Genomic DNA, 24,715 nt, shown 5'->3' with positions numbered 1-24,715 from the left:
GTGTTTTCCGGCGCTTTCTCCGCGCAGCCAAACCACTTTTCTTCCTGGTGATGTTAGGGCTTGACATAGCTTTGGCGAGGTCGGATAACGGGCGGGAGCCAGCGGTGAAAGGGGTGGTGAAAGTGCCAGTTTGCCCCAGGCCGCCGAGGGGCCTCTTTAGAGAGGCCTTGCCTGCCCCCCTCGCGTCCGCCGGGGCCAAAAAGTCCCTCAAGCTGTCACTGGTACGGCCCTGGGCCAGGAGCCGTTTCGGGATCTCTCGTAAGTGCGCTTCCTCACGATTTTTGCAAACACGGTGATTGCCGCTTCAAAGTCCTCCAAAGCAATCTTTGTGACTTTTTTTTTCTTTCTTTCTTTTTTTTTCCAGAAACGAGTTTTCGCCGTTCGAGTCAGGTTGACTGTGGTCCTTCGTCCCCCCCATCTCCTGGACCTGGCGAGTCTGGCGCGTCCGGGTGAGTACTGGGGTGAAAGTTGGTTTCGGGGGCTTCTTCCTCCTGTTTTATCTGAGAATTTGTTTTTCTTTTTGCGCATCCTGTATTTACTTTTGACGCACTACATTCAGATAGAAACATAAAGCTACTTTTTAGGTATCTAGGGTGTGCTTATTTCTCTATGTGAATATAAACGTTTGTAGACCGCAAGTCTTTCTACTGAAGAAAAGCAAGAATACTCAACTAGCTATTCTTTTTATCTGAACTTCCTAGGCCTGTACCTCCCCACAGAGCTTCAAAACAGGGGCTTATAGGAAGAAGGAATGGAGGCTTTGAAGTAAGTTGAACATTGCAGGCGTGACACTTAAGGTTTAAATGCTTGCTAATATGTGTCCTATAGATAAAGACATGTCCTTTTAAAACCATAATACTATGAACCAAGAAAATTTAAAGTGTTGTTAATACGTACCCTGTGTAAAAAGGTGCAGTTTTCCACTTTGTTCCAATGTGTGCTTTTGATTGTTTTGAAATCTAATATGTATCCAAGTTTTCATGTCTTTTAGTCTCTTTAAAACTAGCAGACACTGTTTATGCGTTATATTGTCTTTTTGCGGAGTCATTCATTCTTTCAGAAAGTTACACATTTTGGTAGTTCTGATTGTCTTCTGTGCTGTGTTTAAATGTATCCTTCATTTCTTGGTGTATCCTGTAAAAGAATGAGTGTCTGAATGGTTAATTAAAGCATAGTAAAAAAAATTCAGCCAAGGGCTGTTCTTAGGGAGGTTGTAAAATAGGGGAGGAGGCTGTCATGTAACCAAGCAAATAAGTGTATTACAAGTTGATGAGGGTCTATAAGTAAAGTAGAGGGCAGAATTATTTTCTCTATTTTTCTTTGGAATAGGCAATGCTAAGAAAAGAGTGATATTCAAGCTGAGACCAAAAAATATGGTATGATTTAGCCATGTTTGAAAGGGAAGGAAATAAGAGCTGGCCAAAGCATTCTGTGAATTGGCTGACTCCATTTCTAGGGTGAGAGAGAGGAGTACATCAAAGATTACCCCAGGTTTGACAGAGTCAGTATTCTTTCTTTGGTTGGGGAAACAATGTGATGGGATAATGTAATCTTAAATGTATGACTGACAGGAAAAAGTAAGTGATATCTTGTTTTTGGAGACAGAGTTTCGCTGTTGCCCAGGATCCAGTGTAGTGGCAGGATCTCGGCTCACTGTAGCACTGTAACCTCCACCTCTCCAGTTTTCAAGCCATCCTTCTGCCTTAGCCACCCTAGTAGCTGGGATTACAAGTGTGCGCCACCATGCCTGGCTAATTTTTGTATTTTTTTTTTTTTTTTGTAAAGATGGTTTCACCATGTTGGCCAGGCTGGTCTTGGACTCCTGACCTCAAGTGATCCACCCACCTTGGCCTCTCAAGGTGCTGGGATTACAGGTGTAAGCCACTGTCCCTGGCCAAAGTAAGTGATATCTGACAAATGATGTAAATCAAGGGAAAATAGGAGAAGCATGAATGCATTTTCATTACATGAATAAGAAATTAATTCAAGGGATTAATGAGAATCAGTGCTTGAGCATTGAAAAATAAGCTCTCCGTGAAAATTCACTGATGTTAATTATCAGTCTTAGGAAATATGTATATTCATAAACAGACAAAACCTCTTTCAGTGTTGTTTTTTTTCAATTCACTTTTGGGCTCTTTCTACCTAAATTAGTCCTTTGTTTCCCTGAAGGAATGTCCGGAATAAACACTCTGTGTGATTCCTTACAGACACTCGTACACCTAGGGGGTTGGCTTGATACACTCCATATAAGTAAATGACCAGAAAACTCACCTGCCATTGTGGGCTGCCAAAAAGCTGTGAAGGGGCCATATGGCCTGGAAATACAACAGATCTTAGAATAATGTCTGTTAATTATAACATCCATGGGGAAAAAAAGTCTAATTCCGGTAGGGCCACTCTGTAGATTCTGCACGTTCTTCCCACATCTGCATGGGTTTTCTCTGGGCACTCTGGTTTCTTCCCACATCCCAAAGATGCACATGTTAGCTTAATTGGCGTGTCTAAATCGTCCCCCTATGAATGTGTGTGTGTGTGCCCTGAGCTGTTAGGATGGGCTCTGGCCATTTTTATCCTGGAACTGGAATAGGCGGATTGGAGAATGAATGAATGAATACAAACTATTGTAAAATAAAAATTCCTAAAACATTTGGGAATGATACAAATGTACAACAGTAAATGGTACCACTTAGCAAGCTGGCCCCATTTGTTACTGTTTTTGAGCTTCTTGGTGGTAGGAGGTAGTCCTTACAGTTTTTGCTTTGGAAACATTTATTTGTTGATTTAACCTACCACTGTTAATTCCATCGCACACCGATTCAACAAAAATTGGATAAACATCCTATTTTTATTAGTCTTTTTAAAATGTATATATAGCTCACATTTATTTCAGTATTTAATATTAGAAGTGTTTGGGGTCTTTATTTAGCAGTTTAGTGACATTTTTGTGACCAGAAATATGCTGTGGGAGCTTAACTCGCTTATATCACTTAGCATGGGAAAAAATTTGCTTTGTGGGATGTCATTTTGCTTAAAGTCTCAGTTTCCCAGAACCTGTTGACGACTTTAAGTGAAGACTGAAATTGTATACATTTTCTCTGTTTGGCACTTAGGGGTTCCAGCCACACGTAGTGAAATCATTGATGCGGATCCAATATAAAGTTGCTGAGGATGTGCATATACTACTTTTTAGAGAGTGTATTGGCAAACCAATTTCAGAAACTGTTGGCAGTACATACTAGGTTTATACACATACATGCCCTATAGCAACAGTAATGTGTACAATATGTGTATCAAGATAAGAGTAGACCAGGTGCAGTGGCTCACGCCTGTAATCCCAACACTTTGGGAGGCCAAGGTGGTTGGATCACTTCCGTTCAGGAGTTCAAGACCAGCCTGGCCAACATGGTGAAACCCCGACTCTACTAAAAAAATACAAAAATTAGCTGGGCATGGTGGTGGGTGCCTGTAATCCCAGCTACTTGGGAGACTGAGGCCGGAGAATCACTTGAACCAGGGAGGTGGAGGCTGCAGTGAGCTGAGATTGCGCTACTGCACTCCAGTCTGGGCAATCAGAATGAGACCCTGTCTAAAAACAAAACAAAACAAAACAAAAAAACCCAACTGACTTGAGACCTCAGTCACACCTGCAGTCTCTTCATTTTTGCTTATTCTTCTGTTAGAAACGGGTCAGAGGTCATGTATACACTCAACAGGAGGGTGTTTTCTATGGGTATGCATGCCAGCAGGTGGGGATCTCTGGGGTCATATTAAAATATTTGGCCACAGTGTGGCTGTAGCCCACTGGATGGTGAAGTTTGCTGGGTTACTCAGACTGGAGTTGGTCATAGTCCTTAGGCAAGATTGAAGCAGTGTTCCAAGTCAAAGGCCAGCTGCAATGGGTGGGTCAGCCTGTAGGGGGAGTCAGGGCACCACTGTAGCTATGAGGCTTGGAATGTTTCATGTCTGCCCTGGAAGTGCTGTGACAAACACACCTCTGGGGCACACTCACACTGATGGTGATGGCAGCTATGCACAGAAAATTTGGATGCCACTTTGTTTGCAAGGCCTGGGACATCATTGTCCACATTTGGAGGTCTTTGGGAACAAACCTCTGAGGCACAGGTCATGCAGCAGCATGCATCCTGGTATGTGCATTGTCTGCGTCATGAGGGGCACAAGCCATCAAGCCAGGTTGGCACATGTGCAGAGGGTGCCTCTGCTAGTGGGAGTGTTTTGAGCATGTGGCATCCGTGTTAGGAGGGCCACAGGGTGGTGGTGACTGGGGCAGGGTTTTGTGGTATCCTGAGGACTGTGTTCTGGGCACATGGCATGGACAGAGTACCCTCCAGTGCCCTCACACCCACACTGCTGACCATCGTGCCACAATTGTATCCAGGAGGCAACGCTCCCTTGTGCAGTGTCCATCCCATGTCCCCTTTTTGTATGTTCCACTAATTCAGTCCTGAGGCCTCTGTCTCTGGAGAGTGGCTGTAAATTCTAGCCCTGTCCTGACCAAGAGGAGAGATGTTCTGGTGTGTTGGGTGGGTTAGATACAGAAAAGGCAACAAAACACATCAAGTAGCAGAAACATTTTATTCCTCACAGATCCATGAGAAGAGGGTTGCCCTTGAGGTCCTGATGGCAAGTCAGGAGACAGCCGAGTGCTAACCAGTGGGTGGGGAATGAGACAGAGAGGACCTGTGGGACTGTGCCTTTGTTACGGTCCATGGGCCTTATCCCTCAGGCTTTCCCAGCGTCGTTGTGGATTGGATAGACCTGAGCGGTGGGGAGAACTGACTTACATGACTGGTATTGGCCAGTAGGTTTCATTATGGCCAGCTGCTGTGGGGTGTGTTGGGTTTGGGGTCAGTGAGGTAAGGAACAAGTAGGCTATGTCACAAACAGTACACAGGGAGGGGAAGTTTTAAGTAAGCCAAAGGTGATGGGGTCCGACTCGGTTCCAAATAACTTACATCAGGCCTAAAAATGGATGTAGGGCAGTTATGTTGGAGGATATGAGCTGATGATTTAGTAAAGCATATGTAAAGGTTAGTGGTATTGTGTGTAACCAAGGGGCAGGCGTGGTTGTGGTTGGATAGGCAAGGCTGGAAGTTGAGATAGAAAGTGGGAAGGGTAGTAGTGTTGTGGGACAATCAAAGATGGGAGAGACTGAACAGAGTGAGTTCAGGAAACGTCTTTATTAAAAGGTGATCACCTGGCTCAGTAGAACTAGGGTCCAGCAAAGTCTGAGTCCTGAACAAAGAAAGCAGCCACCTTTTAAGCAGTCAGTGGCCGGGAGCTACTGATGCAGGAAGCATAGTTACAGAAGCGAGAACAGAGGCAGTTGATTAGTCTTTTACATTTATCTATACTACGTGTTCCACATCCCTGGGAGACCGTGTTTCTATATTAACCTTGTAACTTTGCAGCTGCACTAGGAAGATGAAGTAGGAACTCACTGAGCCCCAAGGAACGTGAAACTAGCAAGTACAGATAAAGCTTACTGAGCACAGAAGAAAAAACAGGCAGTTAGTATTCTTCCCTAACTTAGACTACTGGGCGGTGGGGGGGGTAGGGGGAGGGGCTATGCTACACTTAGCTTTTGAAGGAAAAAGTAAAAATTTTTGGTTGTCTTTAATTATACTTGTAAAATTCATGAATTCCTTCTTCAGTAGAAGGCATCAGGGAGTAGGTGGTCCCCTCCCTGGGATTAAGGAGTTTACTGCCATGAGGTAGGTGCCTCTTGGGGAAAACAGTAATCTCCATTAATTTTAGTAACTCCTACCAGATTTTCCTCCAGGCATAGGGTATATGGGTGTGCACGTATGAGCGGAAAGCAAATACTCTACCAGGATCATGGGCTAAGCAGACAGTTCAGGACGAAAAAAATGTTCTGTGTCCATTTGTGTTTTAGGAGAGGCAGTCCACGGGTATCACTGTGTGGAGGTTTTAGTGTAATGGTGGGGTCATCTCCACCATCAGAGTCTGGGGTCGGGGCTGTGTTGCTGGAGGCAGTGTTTCCAGCGGTGATATTTTGGGCTAGGACAAAGTCAATAGGGTGTCACTGGGGTATCCTTTTAAAGTGGATACCCACTGAAGTAGATGTGGCCCTCCAGGTTGTAAACCAACACAGCACCTAGTAAGATGAACCGTTAATAGAATGATATGTAGCTGTACCTGACAACGTGTTTTTGTGTCTTTTGGTGGAAGTTTACGTTCAGATGGGTCCCCTGTCAGATAAGCAGCTGCTGGGCCTCTGGGACAATGTAATGATAGTAAGTTCCAGGAGACTATGCACCCTCAATTTGGCCTTCAACCCTTATGGGATGGGCAAGATTGAAAATAAGTTAAGCCCTAGAGCATGATAGAGAATTTCAGGAGTCTGTTTTTTGGACTGGAATTTGAAAAGTAGTTATTTGAGGACATTTTTCTGTCTTTCAGTGAAACCAGTAATCTGAGACCTATTAGGGAAATGAAAGTTCTATTGAATATATTTTTTGAGGGGCTAGCATTATGTGTTTTAAGAAATGAAACATGGGCTGGGCACAGTGGCTTACCCCTGTAATCCCAGCAGTTTGGGAGGCTGAAGTGGGAGGATTGCTTGAACCCAGGAGTTTGAGACCAGCCTGGGCAACATAGCGAGACTCTGCCTCTTAAAAAAAAAAATTAAATTGACAAAAAAGAAGTGAAACATATATCTAGGTTACTAATGAAGTCTGTAACTCCAAAGGGAATAAGTAGTGTCCTGGCAAGGCCTTGTATTGTGGCTTTTAGTATGTGGAGAGATGTGAGATTTTGCTTTATATTTTGGGTATCTGTCAGACAAGAGATTCCCAGGGTTTTTTTTTTTTTTCCCCCACTTTGAAAGGGACAATTTTTAGGTAATGACCCAATAGTTTATCGTAACCGTGAAGAAGGTGGGACGGTTTGTTGACCCAGGCATCCAGTGCTAAGACAGCTGCCTGAAATTTGGCCAGGCACGTAGTTTCTTGGGTCCTGTCCTTTATTTGGGACATCCTGGCTAAGGGATGGAAGGCAGCAGCATTCCGCTGAGCTCCATCACTTACGATGGTCAGCAGTGGCCTTTCCACAGTCTATGAACTCCCATTACTGTTCACTCAGTTAATCCCAAGGGCTTTCCAGGTGGTCAGAGGACCTGGAGGACGGAGGGGTGACCTCCTTCAGCACCCTGGCATCAGGCAAGGGACTGAGGACAGGGGAAGCCACTGCCTCCTGCAGGTGGATTAGACCCGAGGGCCTGAGATTGGCTTCATCGTGGCCTAGGGAGGCCTCAGTGGCCTGGCAGAGCTTGTGGGGGGTTGTGTCCCTGACCCAGAGCACAGTGGGCAGCTGCATAGGAGGATCACAGGCTCAGGTCTATGAGATCCTCTGTTTCCAGGACAGCCTTGTAGATGGCCAGTCACTTGTTTTACTGGTGAATAACAGGAAGTCAGGAGGGGCAGTGTCTCTTACTAGAGGACCTGGGGCAGCTAATGACCATCATAAGTGGTCCAGAGACTCCAGCAGGCATTTAAAAAGTTGCCAGTCTCTCTATCATGAAGGAGGTCCTTTTAGGAAGTTGGTTTTTTTTTTCCCCGTTTTCTTTCTTTCTTTTTTTTTTTTTGAGATGGAGTCTCGCTCTGTCCCCCAGGCTGGAGTGCAGTGGCACGATCTCTGGCTCACTGCAAGCTCTGCCTTCCGGGTTCACGCCGTTCTCCTGCCTCAGCCTCCTGAGTAGCTGGGACTACAGGCGCCCGCCACCGCGCCTGGCTAATTTTTTGTATTTTTAGTAGAGACGGGGTTTCACCGTGGTCTCGATCTCCTGACCTCGTGATCCGCCCGCCTCGGCCTCCCAAAGTGCTGGGATTACAAGCGTGAGCCACCGCACCCAGCTTTTTTTCCCGTTTTCTTTTTTTTTTCTTCGAGGCATTAATAGGAGCGCTTGTTGGTTTTAATTTAATTTATAAGTATAATTTGTAAATCAGGAATATGTTGCCACCAGAACCCAAAAATTACTAAAAGATATTGGAATTATTTCCCCTTAATGAGCAGGTCAAGAGAGTTTCCTTGGGGAAGGCTGTTATCCGTGCAGTGCATACCTGCGTTCCTGGAGAAGGTGAATGTTGTTAAGATCTCGTTTGCAAAGATCCTACGTGATGACAGATCTGTTGGGTAGCCTGGAAAAGGTGTGTTTTGTCCCATCAGAGGGTGAGGCAAGCTGCAGATGAGAGGCTGTTGAAATAGGCACTGAACAAGATGTGTTGTCCGGGCTGGGCATGTTGGCTCACGTCTGTAATCCCAGCACTTTGGGAGGCTGAGGTGGGCGGATCACTTGAGGTCAGGAGTTCAAGACCAGCCTGACCAACAGGGTGAAACCCCGTCTCTAATTAAAAAAAAAAGAAAAAGAAAAAAATTAGCTGGGCATGGTGGCACGCACCTGTAATCCCAGCTACTTGGGAGGCTGAGGGGAGAGAATCACTTGAACCCTGGGAGGTGGAGGTTGCAGTGAGCCGAGATCACGCCACTGCAATCTAGCCTGGGAGACAGAGCAAGACTTCATTTCAAGAAAAAAAAAAAAAAAAAAGAACACGTTACGTTAGCCAAATTTATAATTAAAAGCACAATAGTTATTGGTTGTTGATTGAATAGAAGCAGGAGTTTTAATAATACTGGGTGTGGGCGCCTTGGTGGATGGGACCACAATGTGAAGGCCGTAGTAATCCAGCATGAGGTGCCCTTTATTTTGTTTTCAGATTTAAGAGCAGGCACAATTGGGCTGTCAAATGGAGAAGCAGTAGAGATAATCACCCCTTCATTAATTAGGTTTTATAGAAGTTTTAATCCTTGAGGCCCTATTGTAACTTACCTTGGGCCATGTGAAGTATCTTAACTGATTATCCATGGGGTCCCATTTTATCCAGACAATTTGTAAGTGTCAAAGTCTCACTTTATTTATGTTAGCATATTTATGCCTCATATGGAATATTTTAGGGCAACGGGTCCTATGACTATGGGAAACTGAAGGCTACAGTTAAAGCGAGGCATACCTAATTTTTTTCTCTTGTATTTACTTACCCTTTTAAGATTTTAGGGAGCACAATGTTTAAATTTAGTGGGATCCTCAGGTATAAGTGTAATTTGAGCCCCAGATTGAGTAGGCCTATGCAGTTTTGTTAATTGGTACATTTTAGCGAATGTTAGTTAAAATCTAATTACCTATTATTTTTTTCCCCGTGTCTCATGGTCTGTGTTTAAATCATTGAGTAATCTAGGGCTAGCGGGATTATGTTTGTTAGACCTGGCATTTGCTTTGTACTTAAAGTTCAAAAAAAGTTCCTTTTTTTTTTTTTTTCTTGAACTTGTAACTTCCCAAAGCCCGAGCCTTTTTTTCCTTTTTTTTTTTTTTTTTCTTTTTTCTCTTTTTTTGGTCTTAGGCTTTTAACTGCCTGAAGGGTTCTTAATTTCTGCCTTTGGTTGATAAGAGCTAAAGAAGGAGGGGTAAGGGGCCCAGTGCTTCTAGGCAGTAGAAGACTGGGAAGTCCAGACTCAAGATAATCAGTCTCTTTCCCTCTCTTTTTTTCTTCTAAGTAAAATCTTTAGAATGGCTTGTATCTCCAGGTGACTAAAATATTTTTTCCTTTGCTTGCCTGATAAGCTTCCAGTGGTCCCGACTGGCCCCCGTTTTGATCTCTGGCCTCCATTTGTGCTTCCCATCTGCCCCGTTTGTAGGCAGCCACCTTTCTGTCTAGGGCGCCCGGTTGACCTCGTCAGGGTGGGGGCGTAGAGAAACAGATGCAAGGGAAGACCGTGTCATGGGAATAGCAGACCCCGGCAGCAGCCTTGCCTGCGAGGTGCCGTCATCTCCCCAGTGAAGGGGCTGCTACTGTTGTCAGGGTGGGAAGTCTGGTGGTCTCGTCCGTACTGCCTCTCCACTCAGCGGGCAGTCAGAATGCCGGTCTTCCTCTTGCACTCCGCTAACGCTCTGATTGGCCCAGAGCCTGCCTTACCCGCTTCTGCCTCTCAGTAGCAAGCCCGCGGTGCCAGAGTGAGGCCTTGGGAATACAGCTGGCTTCCTCCAGCCCAGCAGTTCCTATCTGGGGAAGTGACAGCAGCCTTGGATAGTGAGTGTCATACCCCTGTTGCCCTCCCAAGGCTAGCAGTTGGTGAGTCCCAGGGAGCACTTGGACTATGGAGGACGCACCCAATTTAGGGAGGGGAGTTTTGGCAGCGTTCCACAAAGACACCAGGCAGCAGTGCACAGCAGCAGGGAGGCACCCCAGCAGGCCACGGAGCCCTCCCATGTGGCGTCAGCTGTGTGGGTGGGCCAGGTAGTAAGCAGGCCAAGAGCAATCTGAAGGCCTGGGCTTGTGTCCCTCGGGTTGTGACTACACACCCTGTTCACTGCACTGAATATCTTTTCCTCTGTTTTGGTCTGAGGGGTCTCTCTCTGTCTCTCTGAAGAGTGGCTGCAAATTCTAGCCCTACCCAGACGGGGAGGAGAGTTACATTCCAGTGTGTTGGGCAGGCAAGATGTAGAGGAGGCAGCACAACAAAACACCTGAAATGTCAGAAGCGTCCTCCTACTCACAGATCCCTGGAACGGGAGGCTGCTCTCGGAGGCTGATGGAAGTCCAGAGACAGCCGGGTGCTCAACCTGTGGGACAGGAATGAGAGAGAGGACCTGTGGGGCCTTGCTTTATTAAGGTCCATGGATGTTATCCCTCAGGCCTTTCTTTGGGGGTTGTGGATTGGCTGCACAAAGGAAAGGTCTTATTTATATGACTCTGGTGTTGGCCACTAAGTTTCATTGTAGTCAGCAACTGTGAGATGTGTTGGGTTTGGGGCCAGTGAGGTGAGGAACAAGCGGGCCGTGTAACAAACAGCTACACAGGCAGGGGAAGTTTTAACTAAGACAAAGGCGATGGGGGTATTGGAGCTGAGATACATAAACAGCTAACTGGCATATTTCACTCTTTGGTTCTTTACCATCCATATGCACTCTCCTACACACATAGGAGCTTCTTTGGAATAATTAAACAAGTCTATACTCCTGCCTAAGAAGATACGAGGGAAGAAGTCCTCACCCATCCCCAGACTGAGAAGATGCGCAGTTCAAACAGTCCTTTGTTTTCCCACCGCGGGCCGTGTCAGTTACTCCTCAAATTTAGTCCCATTCTAACGATTCTGTTTCCTAAAGACACAGTTACACATGTAACCTCTAATAATGTGTATATAAAATAAAAGCGGGAAAAAGATAGAAGTAAATGGTTCATTTAAATAAACACATGGATATAGACATACATAGATATAACAAGCACAGAGAAAATGTGCAAAACTACATTTCTTGTTTCTGTCACTGGTCTTGAGATTGCAGTTGATGTCCACGGTTTACTTCTTCAGTGACTAATTCCATATTTTCCCAGCCTTCCACTTGAACCTCAGCTGCTCCGGGTTTTGTACCAGGGAGGAGCGATCCAAATCTTCCTTCGCCCAGAGTCTGAGTCCTCTGTTGTCCTGCCTTCGTTCAGCTGTGGTTTTCCGTTAACCTTTTCTATGGAGTATAGAAGTACTCAGAGGTTCTACACTTCATCACTTCATCCTCCTTGCCTCAGTTGTCTAGCAGTGCCACAGTTTTCCTTTGATAATTGGGATTAACCACTCCAGCCAGTAGATTAAGCTTTTTTTTTTTTTTCCCTCTTGGGTTAGTGGTATATGAAGCCCAAAAGGGCCAGGTGGCAATCTCCTGTTCCAGTGCATTGGAACCATAACAGTACCCCCTGGGGGAGGCATTTTCCACTAGGGACTAAGAAGATCTCTGGACCAGCAGTGCTCTGAGTCGCTGGGAGTGGAAGCAAACTTCTGTCTGTGCAGTTAATTCCACCTTCACCCATCAGTTCTATTTTTTTTGTTTTTTTGTTTTTGTTTTTGTTTTTTTGAGACGGAGTCTCACTCTGTCACCCAGACTGGAGTGCAGTGGCGCGATCTCGGCTCACTGCAAGCTCCACCTCCCGGGTTCATGCCATTCTCCTGCCTCAGACTCCTGGTAGCTGGGACTACAGGCGCCTGCCACCTCGCCCGGCTAATTTTTTGTATTTTTAGTAGAGACGGGGTTTCATGGTGTTAACCAGGATAGTCTCGATCTCCTGATCTTGTGATCTGCCCGCCTTGGCCTCCCAAAGTGCTGACATTACAGGCGTGAGCCACCGCGCCTGGCCTGTTTTGTTTTTTGTTTTGAGACGGAGTCCTGCTGTGTCACTCAGGCTGGAGTGCAGTGGCACAATCTCGGCTCACTGCAACCTCCGCCTCCCAGGTTCAAACCATTCTCCTGCCTCAACCTCCCAAGTAGCTGGGATTACAGGCATGTGTCACCATGCCCAACTAATTTTTTGTGTTTTTAGTAGAGATGGGGTTTCCCCATGTTGGCCGGGCTGGTCACGAACTCCTGACCTCAAACGATCCACCTGCCTCAGCCTCCCAAAGTGCTGGGGTTCCAGGCGTGGGCCACTGCGCCTGGCCCACTCATCAATTCTTGGACCCATGTATTCTGGCTGTGGGGAGACAGTACCATGGAAGGCTCTCTGACTCAAAGCATACTCCTTGACCTATGGGATAGAATTCCTTTCTAAGGGTTGTCTCCCATTTGGCCCTGTAACTGAGTTTTCAGTATGTGATTCTACTTTTCACGTAGATCCACTGCTTCTGAGTGATGGGTTGTGCGATGGGACCAGTTGATTTTAAGGACATGCTTCTACTGTTGCACTTCCCTGCAGTGAGATGCTTTTCTTGTTTAGAAACTCTGTTGTGTGGAGGCCGTGACTGCTGATAAAGGACGTTGTGAGTCCGTGGATGGTGGTGCCAGCAGAAGCCTAACTAGTCGAAAGGCAAATCCACAGCAGAACATGAGTCTGTTCTGGTGAGGATGAGTTATATTTCCTGATAGAAGAGGACCTGTTACAGCACGGCTGGTTGGTCTCCTCTAAGGAATGGCGCCATATTGGGTGCTCAGGGTTAATGTTCTGCTTTAAGTAGAACATTAGGCCCAGCAGTAATGTTAGCTGAGTCAGACTTGGTAAGGGGAAGTCCTTATTGCTGAGCCCATGCATAGCCTTTATCCCTGCTGTCATGGACATTTTTTAATGGGCCCATTGAGCAAGCACTGAGGTAGCTAGGAAAAGTTAACAGGTATCTTTAGTGTGCGTGATTCTGTCCGCCTTATTTCTAGTGGATCACCTTTGGTAGGCATTCACATGGGACACAATCTGTCCTTTCAGTGAGGTCCGTCCATGTACCTTCTCCCAGGTTTCCTTGTTACCACTCTGGTTCCTCACACTTTTTTTTTTTTTTGAGACGGAGTTTCGCTCTGTCACCCAGGCTGGAGGGCAGTGGCACCATCTCGGTTCACTGCAACCTCCACCTCCTGGGCCCAACCCATTCTTCTGCCTCAGCCTCCCGAGTAGCTGGGACTACAGGTGTGAGCCACCATGCCCGGCTGATTTTTTTTTTTTTTTTTAATTTTTGGTAGAGACACGATGTCACCATATTGGCCCGGCTGGCCTCGAACTCCTGACCTCGTGATCCACCTGCCTTGGCCTCCCAAAGTGCTGGGATTATAGGCGTGAGCCACCGCGCCTGGCATTCCTCCCACATTTTTGACCATCCAGCCAAGCCATAGGCAACTCTTAATGAGTCTGTGTTTGTGTATGCATGCATCTTGTCAACTCCTACTGCAGACCCAGAAGCAGGCCAATACACTGCCCGAAGCTCTGCCACTGGGAAGATTTTCCTTTAGTACTGCCCTTCAGGGTCAGCCTTTAGCAGGGCTATAGTGCTTCTGCTCTGTACTTTTGGGGGGTGCTAGAGCTAGTCGTCAGACTTGGGGAAAGCAGGAAACAGCCCTCTGGAATGCAGGCAACCCTGGCTGTTGGGCTCATGAGCAGAGGAAGTTAGGGTGCCAGTAAGGGTACTGAGAGCACTAAGTATCCACATCAGGCGACCAGGGGAAACCAGTCATTGGTATGCAGACAGGCCGTGGGTGGTGGATAAGTGCATAGAAAGAGACAGTATTCCTGTCACCCTCGCATTCATTGAGTAGTTCAATACATTTCCTCAAAACTCAGATGTGTATTGTGTTATGAATTGTGAAGGGGCTGTAGTCTGGGTGTACTTTAACAGTGTCTAGAAGGATCTCAGTTGTCTGTCCAGCCATCAATGGGTGCCTTTAGGCTCCATGCCAGGTAAAGGAGAACATTGGCACCCAAAGATACCTAAGGCTGCCCATGAGATACAGAGACTCCACAAAGAAAAGCAGGTCGCAGTGTTGTCACCCAGCATCATCCAAGAACATTCCTGGAGACACACAGAGTTCCTTATGATAAAAGGTTTTGTTGCTCCAAAAATAGGAAAGTTCAATGTGTGTATCTATCTACCCAGCAATGTTAGATACTTTAGATACTTTAGATACCCAGATAGATACAATGTGTGTATCTATCTACCCAGTAATGTTACAAGATGTGTAAAGGAGTATACATTACAGATACACAAGAAGAAATAGACAAGTCCACAGTTGCAGTGGGAGATTTTAGAATATTTATCTCATGTTATTTAAATAGTAAAGAAAAATGAAGATAGGATGTACATTTGCGAGAGATGAGCACACTGCCTAATTTACCTGTCCAGTGTCGTGTCTGCTAAATGAGGGAAATCACAGAGTGCTTATCTGGAGTTGAGAGTGAAAGAATAGACTGGAAGGGGCAAGAAGGTTTTCAGGGGAGACGAACATGTTTTACATCTCGTTGAGGCTTTTGATTACGCAAGTGTATGCGATTGCCAAAATTCATCCACTGAATACCTAAGATCTGCACTTTTAATTGTGCATTAATTATATTTCAGGTTTAAATAAAAGAACATGATTGATTTAGATTTCACCAAACGAAACACATTTGTGGCCCTCTTCAGCCTAAGGATCCCCAGTTTGAAACCCATGGAAGTGGGCACAATCTACACCAGGAGTCTGGGCGTGGGGCTTCTGTGACCCAGTGTGGTTTCAGAGTGTTGGCCTTCTCATTCGTAGAAGAAAGGCTGTAGCGTCCTTGTGGGGGTGTAGCTGGTTCATGGATAATGAACTGTTCAGTTTTCAGTGATTTTCATCATTCAGATTCCATTCTGTCAATCAGTATTTGCACTGTTGTTCTGTGTTTGATTTATTAAAGATTGCGATTAATTTTTATTACATTTTTAGTTGTATAAATTTTATTCAATTAAAATACATTCTGTTCTTTGGTCATGTTAGGTTAATATGGAGTGGGTGTTCAATAACACATGTGGGTAGTGGCCATGGTGTTGCACTGTGCAGGTTTAGACCAGCGCTGGTCATGTGGGAAAGTCAGACCAGCCACAGATTGGGTGTCAGGGACAAAACTGCCTACGTTCAAGTCCTGGTTTGCAACTTCCAAACTGGATGATTCTGGACCAAAGCCAAGTGTTGTCTGAATGTAGATTTTTTTTCTTTTTCTTTTTTTTTTTTTTACCTTTTGATACAGAGTCTCACTATGTTGCCAGGCTGGAGTACAGTGGTGTGATCTCGGCCCACTGCAACCTCTGTCTCTCAGGTTCAAGCGATTCTCCTGCCTCAGTCTCCTCAGTAGCTGGGATTATAGGCGCGCACCACCACGCCCAGCTAATTTTTGTATTTTCAGTAGAGATGGGGTTTCACCACGTTGGCCAGGCTGGTCTTGAACTCCTGACCTCAACTGACACACCCACCTCAGCTTCCCAAAATGCTGGGATTACAGGTGTGAGCCACCGTGCCCGGCCTGGTTTTTTTCTTTGTCAAATAGGGGTCATTGATACCTACTGTAAAGAGTGGCTATGATAATTAAGCATGTATATAAAGCTGCTAGTGTGGCTTCCGACACACACCGTTCCTCAGTAGTGGAAGCTGGTGGTCCTAATATTTGTAGTGTACACCGTTTTCAGTGGCTTTCACTTATATGCCCTGCAGAGAGAGTGCTAATGATGTCTGATGACTGATAAGTAATGCTTGTTGATTAATGATTTATACAAACAGGACACCATTAACACTGGATAAAGAGAATGGAGGTTACCTCTGTCCGTGTAGATTCCTAAGCTGTCCTGGAGTGATCCTTGGAGTAAAGGAAAGGCATTTTGAAGCACATTTAGCCGTCAGCCCTGTGGGATGGCAGCCATTGATTTATCCTATGGTAAGTCCTGTTTCTGTTCATTTTCAGAGACCCTGCTTTAGGTGTCCCCCTGCACAATGTGGAGTTCAGTGGCCTGTGCCTGATCATTAACACTGCAACTTAATTTCTGAGGTGCCAACGTGGGCTAGGGAATGCTTTGTTCTTTTTTTTTTTTTTGGAGACAGAGTCTTGCTCTGTTGCTCAGGCGGAAGTGCAGTGGCACAATCTCAGCTCATTGCAACCTCTGCCTCCCGGGTTCAAGCGATTTTCCTGCCTCAGCCTCCCGAGTAGCTGGGATTACAGGCGTGTGCCACCACACCTGGCTAATTTTTTGTATTTTTAGTAGAGACGGAGTTTCACCATGTTGGCCAGGCTGGTCTCAAACTCCTAACCTCAAGTGATCTGCCCGTCTCGACCTCCCAAAGTGCTAGGATTACAAGCGTGAGCCATCGCACCTGGCAGAATGCTTCAGCAGCCCCCTGCTGTGTGTGCTTTGGGAAGAGGTGCTATGTATTTCCACGGTTAAGTTTCATTATCTGTAAAATAAGACTACTACCCTTTTCCCAGTGGGCAGCATGGCTGACCATCCTTTTTTTTTTTTTTTTTTTGCCTTTAGGTGAGGCAGAACTGCCCTGGAATTGATAGCGGTAGTGTGTATGTGTGTGTTTTCTTGAGCGTGCAGCAGTATATGGGAATCTCACCGCAGGACTTCGGGGTGTGTGAATGTGGGAATTATGGTCAGCCCTGGGTTCTCATGCCTTCTTTCTTTTCCATGAGGTCTTTACAGGGACCCAGTCTGCCTTCAAGAAAAGACAGAAGTGGAAAGGGTGGTGGCTGACTGTCTGACAAGTTGTTATCAGGTATGCAGGGAGTGTATCCTTCTCCAAAATATCATACTTGCATCACCAGATAGACACATTTCCTTCTACACAGAATTATCTCCAGAGCTTCTTAAAGCAAATAAAGCCTCCTTCAAGGACCGAGTCCCTAGTCAGATTCCCTGAAGGAGTGGAGCCTGTCATATTGGTGAGGGTTTGCCTTGAATGCCATCCCAGTATTTCAGTGTTGATTAATTAGTCTTCCCTCATGGTCCCAACTGCATAGTTTTTATTTTGTTGAGTGTTCTGACACATGGTAAGGGACATAAAAGTATCCTTTGCTGAGATAATTTATCCATTCACCAGCGTTTATCTAGCATCTGCTCAAGAGTGTGCTGCAGTGGAGGGAAATCAGATGACCTCCCAGTCTGGTTGTGTTAGGTACAATCATGTGTAAGAAGTGCCATTCAAGTCATGTCACTGGAGGGGACTGACAGTGAGTGAGTGTGGATAGAGGACCTCCTGGGACCAGTGAACTCTGGGGTAGGCAGTGTGAGCCCTCAGACTCTGTAGGTATTGCATTTTGCAGCGAACACCGGTAGACATGTTATGTGACTCAAGCCAGCATGTGTGTGATGGTTTAGGATTCAGTGACTTTTGATGATCTGGCTGTGGACTTCACCCCAGAAGAATGGACTTTACTGGACCCAACTCAGAGAAACCTCTACAGAGATGTGATGCTAGAGAACTATAAGAATTTGGCCACAGTAGGTAAGACTGGCCTCATCCCTTGTAACCTGCTGTGGAACAGATTATGTTATGTATTTCCTGTATCGCACATCAGAGACAGCAACTCTGAACACAGTGGGAAATAACAGACATAGTCCCTGCCCTAATAGGGTTTCTTCTACTTGGTGGTAGAGATTCATCAGCACTGTTGGAGCTGTACGTTCTCAGTCTCCACCTTTGACATACTCAGTCAGAAACTCTGCAACAGGGGCCCTGTCAGGTGTTTTAACAAGTTCTCACGAATCTGATGTGCTATAATGTTGAAGAATGAGATGTATAGTTGTTTCCCATGAGAATGAAGAGCTCTTTGTTTCATTTAACTTCCTATTTGGATAAAAGTCTTAGTGCTTTGTAAGTATGTACATCAGCCTGGATTTGGGTTTCAGGGATCAGAGATCACCAATCTTTTGGGGGCACAGACAGATGATATTTGCATTTTTAGCCCTTTTAAAATAATTTCACTGCTTCCATTGGAACTGTAGCTACTGAGTTATGGAAAGATTTGTCATCTCTTGCATGAGCCTCTTCTGGTAATGAATCTTTCTCTGTGCACAGGGTATCAGCTCTTCAAACCCAGTCTGATCTCTTGGCTGGAACAAGAAGAGTCTAGGACAGTGCAGAGAGGTGATTTCCAAGGTGAGTGTTCATGATGGACTGCCCTGGTCAGTAAGTTCAGTATGTTTACAAGTAAAATGAGGAAACTTTTTTTTTTTTTTTTGAGACAGATTCTCGCTCTGTCGCCCAGGCTGGAGTGCAGTGGCGCCATCTCAGCTCACTGCAACCTCTGCCTCTGGGGTGCAAGCGATTCTCCTGCCTCAGCCTCCTGAGTAGCTGGGATTACAGGCGCACACCACCACGCTCAGCTAATTTTCGTATTTTTAGTAGAGATGGGGTTTCACCATGTTGGTCAGGCTGGTCTCGAACTCCTGACCTTATGATCCGCCTGCCTCAGCCTTCCAAAGTGCTGGGGTTACAGGCGTGAGCCACTGCACCTGGCCATAATGAGAAAACTTTTTAAGATGCAGTTTATCTCACAACGTTGAGGCCTTTTTTTTTTTTTTTTTTTCCCTGAGACACGGTTTTACTGTCACCCAGGCTGTAATGCAGTGGTGTGATCTTGGCTCACTGCAACTTCAGCCTCCCAGGTTCAAGTGATTCTCCTGCCTCAGCCTCCTGAGTAGCCGGGACTACAAGTGTGTGCCACCATGCCCACCTAATTTTTTGTATTATTATTAGAGATAGGGTTTTACCACGTTGGCCAGGCTGGTCCCAAACTCCTGATTTCAAGTGTTCCACCTGCCTCGGCTTCCCAAAGTGCTGGGATTACAGGCGTGAGCCACCTTGCCCAGCTAGGCCATTTCTTTCTTAGAAGTTAAGAAATCTTTAGCTTCTCATAGTCTTAACTTTGTCTACTCATTTTTTCCTGTGATAGGACCCGTTGGTTTCTTCTTTAAAAGTTCTTGTTTTAGGCCAGGTGTGGTGGCTCACGCCTGTAATCTCAGCACTTGGAGAGGCTGAGGCGGGTGGATCACATGAGGTCATGATTTCAAGACCAGCCTGGCCAACATGGTAAAACCCATTGCGACAAAAATACAACTATTAGCTGGGTGTGGTGGCGCACTCCTGTAGTCCCTGCCACTAGGGAGACTGAGGCAGGAGAATTGCTTGAACCCAGGAGCCGAAGGTTGCGATGAGCCAAGATCGTGCCACTGAACTCCAGCTGGGTTGAAAGAGTGACACTCTGTCTTGAAAAAAAAAAAGGCTGGGCATGGTGACTCACCGGTGGCTCATGTCTGTAATCCCAGAACTTTGGGAGGCCGAGGCGGGAGGATCACCTGATATCAGGAGTTCGAGACCAGCCTGGCCAATAATGCTGAAACCCCGTCTCTACTGAAAATACAAAAATTAGCTGGGTGTGGTGGCAGACACCTGTAATCCCAGCTACTTGGGAGGCTGAGGCAGGAGAATCGCTTGAACTTGGGAGGTGGAGGTTGTAGTGAGCCAAGATTGTCCCATTGCACTCCAGCCTGAGTAACAAGAGTGAAACTCTGTCTCAAAAAAAGAAGAAAAACAAGTTCCCTGTTTTGATGTGTGTTTGTTGTCCTATTCCTTGACTTCCCTTCCATGGTAATATTCTTTGTGTTCACCATGAGTTTTTAATTTTCATAGAATCAGTTGGTAGTAAACTATGTAAAATTTTGACGCTATATCCTTATTATTGCTACATTTTTGATATACAATCTGTCTTGTTTTTTGTTACCATGTTTTAATTTGAAAACAAATACAGGGGCCAGGTGCAGTGGCTCACGGCTGTAATCCCAGCACTTTGGAGGGTTGAGGCGGATGAATCACGAGGTCAGGAGTTTGAGACCAACTTGGGCAACATAGTGAAACCCCATCTCTACTAAAAATACAAAATTAGCTGGGTGTGGTGGCACGTGCCTGTAGTCCCAGCTGCTCAGGAGGCTGAGACAGGAAAATCACTTGAACCTGGGAGGCAGAGACCTCCCAGGTTCTGGGAGGCCAAGACCATGCCATTGCATTCCAGTCTGGGCAACAGAGCGAGACTCTGTCTCAAAAAAAAAAAAAAAAAAAAAAAAAGAAAACAAATACAAATGATCTCTCTCATTTTCAGCTCCATCTGTCTACCCTGTGTGTCTCTAAATCCTTACATTTCTTTTTCTCTTTAGCTTCAGAATGGAAAGTGCAACTTAAAACCAAAGAGTCAGCCCTTCAGCAAGATTTTTTGGGGGAGCCAAACTCCAGTGGGATTCAAATGGTAAGATTAACAAGGATACGTCTTAGTTTTCACATTTAGAGATGATTGGGGATTTCATTATAGAAAATCAGAATAAATCTGCGCATGGTGGCTCACACCTGTAATCCCAGCACTTTGGGAGACTGAAGTGGGAGGATCATTTGAGGCTAGGAGTTCTAGACCAGCCTGGTCAACATAGCAACATCTTAGCTCTAAAAACTAAATTAATTTAATTACAGTAAAAGAAAAAAGAAAATTAGCAGAATGAGAGCTCTTTGAGATAAGTAGCATTTCCCCAGAGGGATAATGACTCTGGAGAGGACTCAATACGATGACCTGGGGATGCCTGAAACCTAGCTTGACATTTACTGTTGTTTTTCTCTTAGAGTCTTGCTCTGTCGCCCAGGCTGGAATACAATTGCACGATCTTGGCTCACTGCAACCTCCACCTCCTGGGCTCAAGCGACTTTTGTGCCTCACCCACCTGAGTAGCTGCGAGTACAGGCACGCGCCACCATGCCTGGCTAATTTTTGCATTTTTAGTAGAGACAGGGTTTCACCATGTTGGCCAGGCTGGTCTTGAACTCTTGACCTGAGGTGATCTGCCCGCCTTGGCCTCCCAAAGCACTGGGATTACAGGTGTGAGCCACCGTGCCCAGCCAACACTTAAGTGTTTTAGAGTTCCCGTCAAGAACACATTTGTAACTAGATAGTGAGTTTTTAAAGCAATTTCATAAAACTCTACAGACATTTGAGAGTAGATGGCACAGCCTGACAGGAGCTTTTCTTTTTTTTTTTTTGAAAAAAAAAAAAAATTACTTTATATCTTCCTTGATGATTTAAGACTATCTTCAAACCAGTACAAATATTTCATACATAATACCTGGCCATTTTCTAACCAACTGAGTAATCTGTTGCACAATAAGCTACCTTACATCCTTCAGCAAGGAATACATTAAATTTGAATAGGAAAGACATTACATAATGAATTAGGACACAACTAAAATTTGCTTTAAGTATTTCTTTGGGGGAGAGGACACCACACTTCTACTCAATGAAGAGAAACATTTTTCAGCCCAGAGGTCTTCTATTTTTTTTTTTAACACCTATTATGCCATGAATTCATAGGGAATAGGTTCCAGCAGCTCAGGCTCCTTCCCATTGGTTCTCACAAAGTGTGCTTCTCTGGGTGGAGCAGGCTGGCGCTTCAGTTGAACCCAGGTACCTTTCTCTTTGGCTTCTTTCTTTTTCTGATCATTTTCCTTCACGCGTTTCAGGAAGCTATCTCGGCTCTTAGAGCGCTTAATGTGCTCAATACGCACATTAATTCTCTTGGCAAGAATCTTGCCCTTAACTTGTTTGTGTACAACAATGCCAACAGCATGCTGGGTAACGTTGTAGACTCTCCCAGTTTTGCCATGGTAACACTTGTGGGGCATTCCTTTTTGAACAGTACCCATTCCCTTGATGTCTACGATATCACCTTTCTTATAGATTCGCATATACGTGGCCAAAGGAACAACTCCATGTTTTCTAAAAGGCCTAGAGAACATATATCGGGTGCCTCTCCTCTTTCCCTTTGTGTTCGTCATTTTGGCAAATTACTGGAAGATGGCAGTTCCGGCCAAAAGGGACAGGAGCTTTTCATCATTCCACTGGAAAGAAACCAAAAGGGCAGTACTTGTATGTGTGTAATGAAAATGGTAAACACGAAAATAATCATCACAATGTTCCTCTCTTCTGGTGAGTGGAATCTGTTAGTGAGTCTGAACAGTCCTTTAATCATCATTCATTCCTTTATCAACAGATAGGAAGCCACAATGGAGGGGAGGCCAATGATGTTCAGCAATGTGGAGATGTCCCCAGTGAACACTCATGCCTTAAGACACACGTGAGAACTCAAAATAGTGAGAACGCATTTGAGTGTCATCTGTATGGAGTAGACTTCCTTACTCTGCACAAGAAAACCTCTACTGGAGAGCAACATTCTGTGTTTAGTCAGTGTGGAAAAGCCTTCAGCCTGACCCCAGATGTTGTTCACCAGAGAATATGCACAGGAGATAAAGCTTTTGATTGCAGTGACTCTGGGAAATCCTTCGTTAATCACTCACAGCTTCAGGGACATTTAAGAACTCACAATGGAGAAAGTCTCCATGAATGGAAGGAATGTGGGAGAGGCTTTATTCACTCCACAGACCTTGCTGTGCATATACAAAGTCACAGTTCGGAAAAACCCTACAAATGTAAGGAATGTGGAAAAGGCTTTAGATATTCTGCATACCTTAATATTCACATGGGAACCCACACTGGAGACAATCCCTATGAGTGTAAGGAGTGTGGGAAAGCCTTCACTAGGTCTTGTCAGCTTACTCAGCACAGAAAAACTCACACTGGAGAGAAACCTTATAAATGTAAGGATTGTGGGAAAGCCTTCACTGTTTCCTCTTGCTTAAGTCAACACATGAAAAGTCATGTGGGTGAGAAGCCTTATGAATGCAAGGAATGTGGGATAGCCTTCACTACATCTTCTCAACTTACTGAACATTTAAAAACTCACACTGCAAAGGATCCCTTTGAATGTAAGATATGTGGAAAATACTTTAGAAATTCCTCATGCCTCAGTGATCACTTTCGAATTCACACTGGAATAAAACCCTATAAATGTAAGGACTGTGGGAAAGCCTTCACTCAGAACTCAGACCTTACTAAGCATGCGCGAACTCACAGTGGAGAGAGGCCCTATGAATGTAAGGAATGTGGGAAGGCCTTCGCCAGATCCTCTCGCCTTAGTGAACATACAAGAACTCACACTGGAGAGAAGCCTTTTGAATGTGTCAAATGTGGGAAAGCCTTTGCTATTTCTTCAAATCTTAGTGGACATTTGAGAATTCACACTGGAGAGAAGCCCTTTGAGTGCCTGGAATGTGGGAAAGCATTTACGCATTCCTCTAGTCTTAATAATCACATGCGGACCCACAGTGCCAAAAAACCATACACGTGTATGGAATGTGGCAAAGCTTTTAAGTTTCCCACTTGTGTTAACCTTCACATGCGGATCCACACTGGAGAAAAACCCTACAAATGTAAACAGTGTGGGAAATCCTTCAGTTACTCCAATTCGTTTCAGTTACATGAACGAACTCACACTGGAGAGAAACCCTATGAATGTAAAGAGTGTGGGAAAGCCTTCAGTTCTTCCAGTTCCTTTCGAAATCATGAAAGAAGGCATGCAGATGAGAGACCATCAGTGTAAGGAATGTGGGAAGACCTAAAGGTGTCTGCGTTCTCTCTGAAGACATGAAAACACTGGGGAGAAACCCTATGAATGTAAAAATGTGGAAGCAACTTTGTATCTCAGGTCCTAATGAACGCGTGTGAATTCACAGTGGAGAAGACCCTGCATCAGGAAATGTGGAAATGACTTCATGGAATTGTCAAGCCTTACCAAACACATCCGAAATCTCACTGGAGAGAAACCCTATGAATACTGTAGAGAATCTGGGAATACCTTTCTGAATCCCACAAACCTTAATGTGCATATGTGAACTCACATTGGAGAGAAACCCTGCAATTTAAATGGTATGGTCTGGATGATGCCCCACTCCTTATTTGTAAGTCCTAAGTCCTAGTTCCTTACACTATAACTGTATTTGGACATAAGGTTTTCAAACAGGTCAGTAACTTCAAATGAGGCTGTTAGGTTCGATCCCTAATCTAACATCACTGGTGTCCCTATAAGGGAAAGTGAAGGAAGGATACACACGGAGAAGACTGAATCCACCAGAAGATGGCCATCTGCAAGCCAAGGACAGAGACCTGGAACAGATGCTTTCATTATGGCCTCCAGAGGAAACCAACCCTGTCTCCACCTTGATAATGGACTTCCAGGCTCCAGGACTGCGAGGCAATAAATTTCTCTTGGTTAAATCTTTCAGTCTGTGTTATTTTGTACAGCAACCCTAGGAAACTAACACTGTGAGGAACTTGGGAAAAGCTTTAGATCAAGCTTGTCCAACCCGCAGGCCAGGATGGCTCTGAATGTGGAAAAACACAACTTTTTAAGCTTTCTTCAAACATAATGAAATTTTGTTGTGATTTTTTTTTTTTTTTTCATTCATTAGCTATCATTAGTGTTAGTGCAAACACAA

At 45.1% G+C, this 24,715-nt stretch overlaps 1 protein-coding gene and 1 pseudogene across 3 annotated transcripts; one reads left to right on the top strand and one right to left on the bottom strand.

Annotated features, from left to right (window-relative positions):
- On the top strand, positions 1-24,496 carry LOC112613176 (zinc finger protein 266). Of its 2 annotated transcripts, XM_025368460.1 has the most exons (11): positions 1-258; positions 365-449; positions 702-765; positions 1,330-1,501; positions 16,070-16,223; positions 16,980-17,228; positions 17,387-17,516; positions 17,665-17,791; positions 18,365-18,445; positions 20,500-20,588; positions 22,375-24,496. In XM_025368460.1, the coding sequence occupies exons 8-11, from the start codon at positions 17,758-17,760 to the stop codon at positions 23,818-23,820; spliced, it is 1,650 nt and encodes a 549-aa protein (XP_025224245.1). In that variant the 5' UTR covers positions 1-258; positions 365-449; positions 702-765; positions 1,330-1,501; positions 16,070-16,223; positions 16,980-17,228; positions 17,387-17,516; positions 17,665-17,757; the 3' UTR covers positions 23,821-24,496. The 2 variants fall into 2 exon arrangements, with proteins under 2 accessions (XP_025224245.1, XP_025224246.1); XM_025368461.1 differs by lacking the exons at positions 1-258; positions 365-449; positions 702-765; ... (2 more) ...; positions 16,980-17,228; positions 17,387-17,516 and having other exon boundaries at positions 17,743-17,791; positions 20,506-20,588; positions 22,375-23,051; positions 23,304-24,496.
- On the bottom strand, positions 21,641-22,211 carry LOC112613180 (annotated as a pseudogene). The gene has a single exon (XR_003116927.1). The product of XR_003116927.1 is annotated as a 60S ribosomal protein L21 pseudogene (transcript).
- Positions 24,497-24,715: the final 219 nt, after the last annotated feature.

This window comes from Theropithecus gelada, chromosome 19, assembly GCF_003255815.1.
Source record: "Theropithecus gelada isolate Dixy chromosome 19, Tgel_1.0, whole genome shotgun sequence".
Taxonomy (NCBI): Eukaryota; Metazoa; Chordata; class Mammalia; order Primates; family Cercopithecidae; genus Theropithecus; species Theropithecus gelada.
Note: the sequence above shows the minus strand (reverse complement) of the source record. Positions and strands in the feature narration are given on the sequence as shown.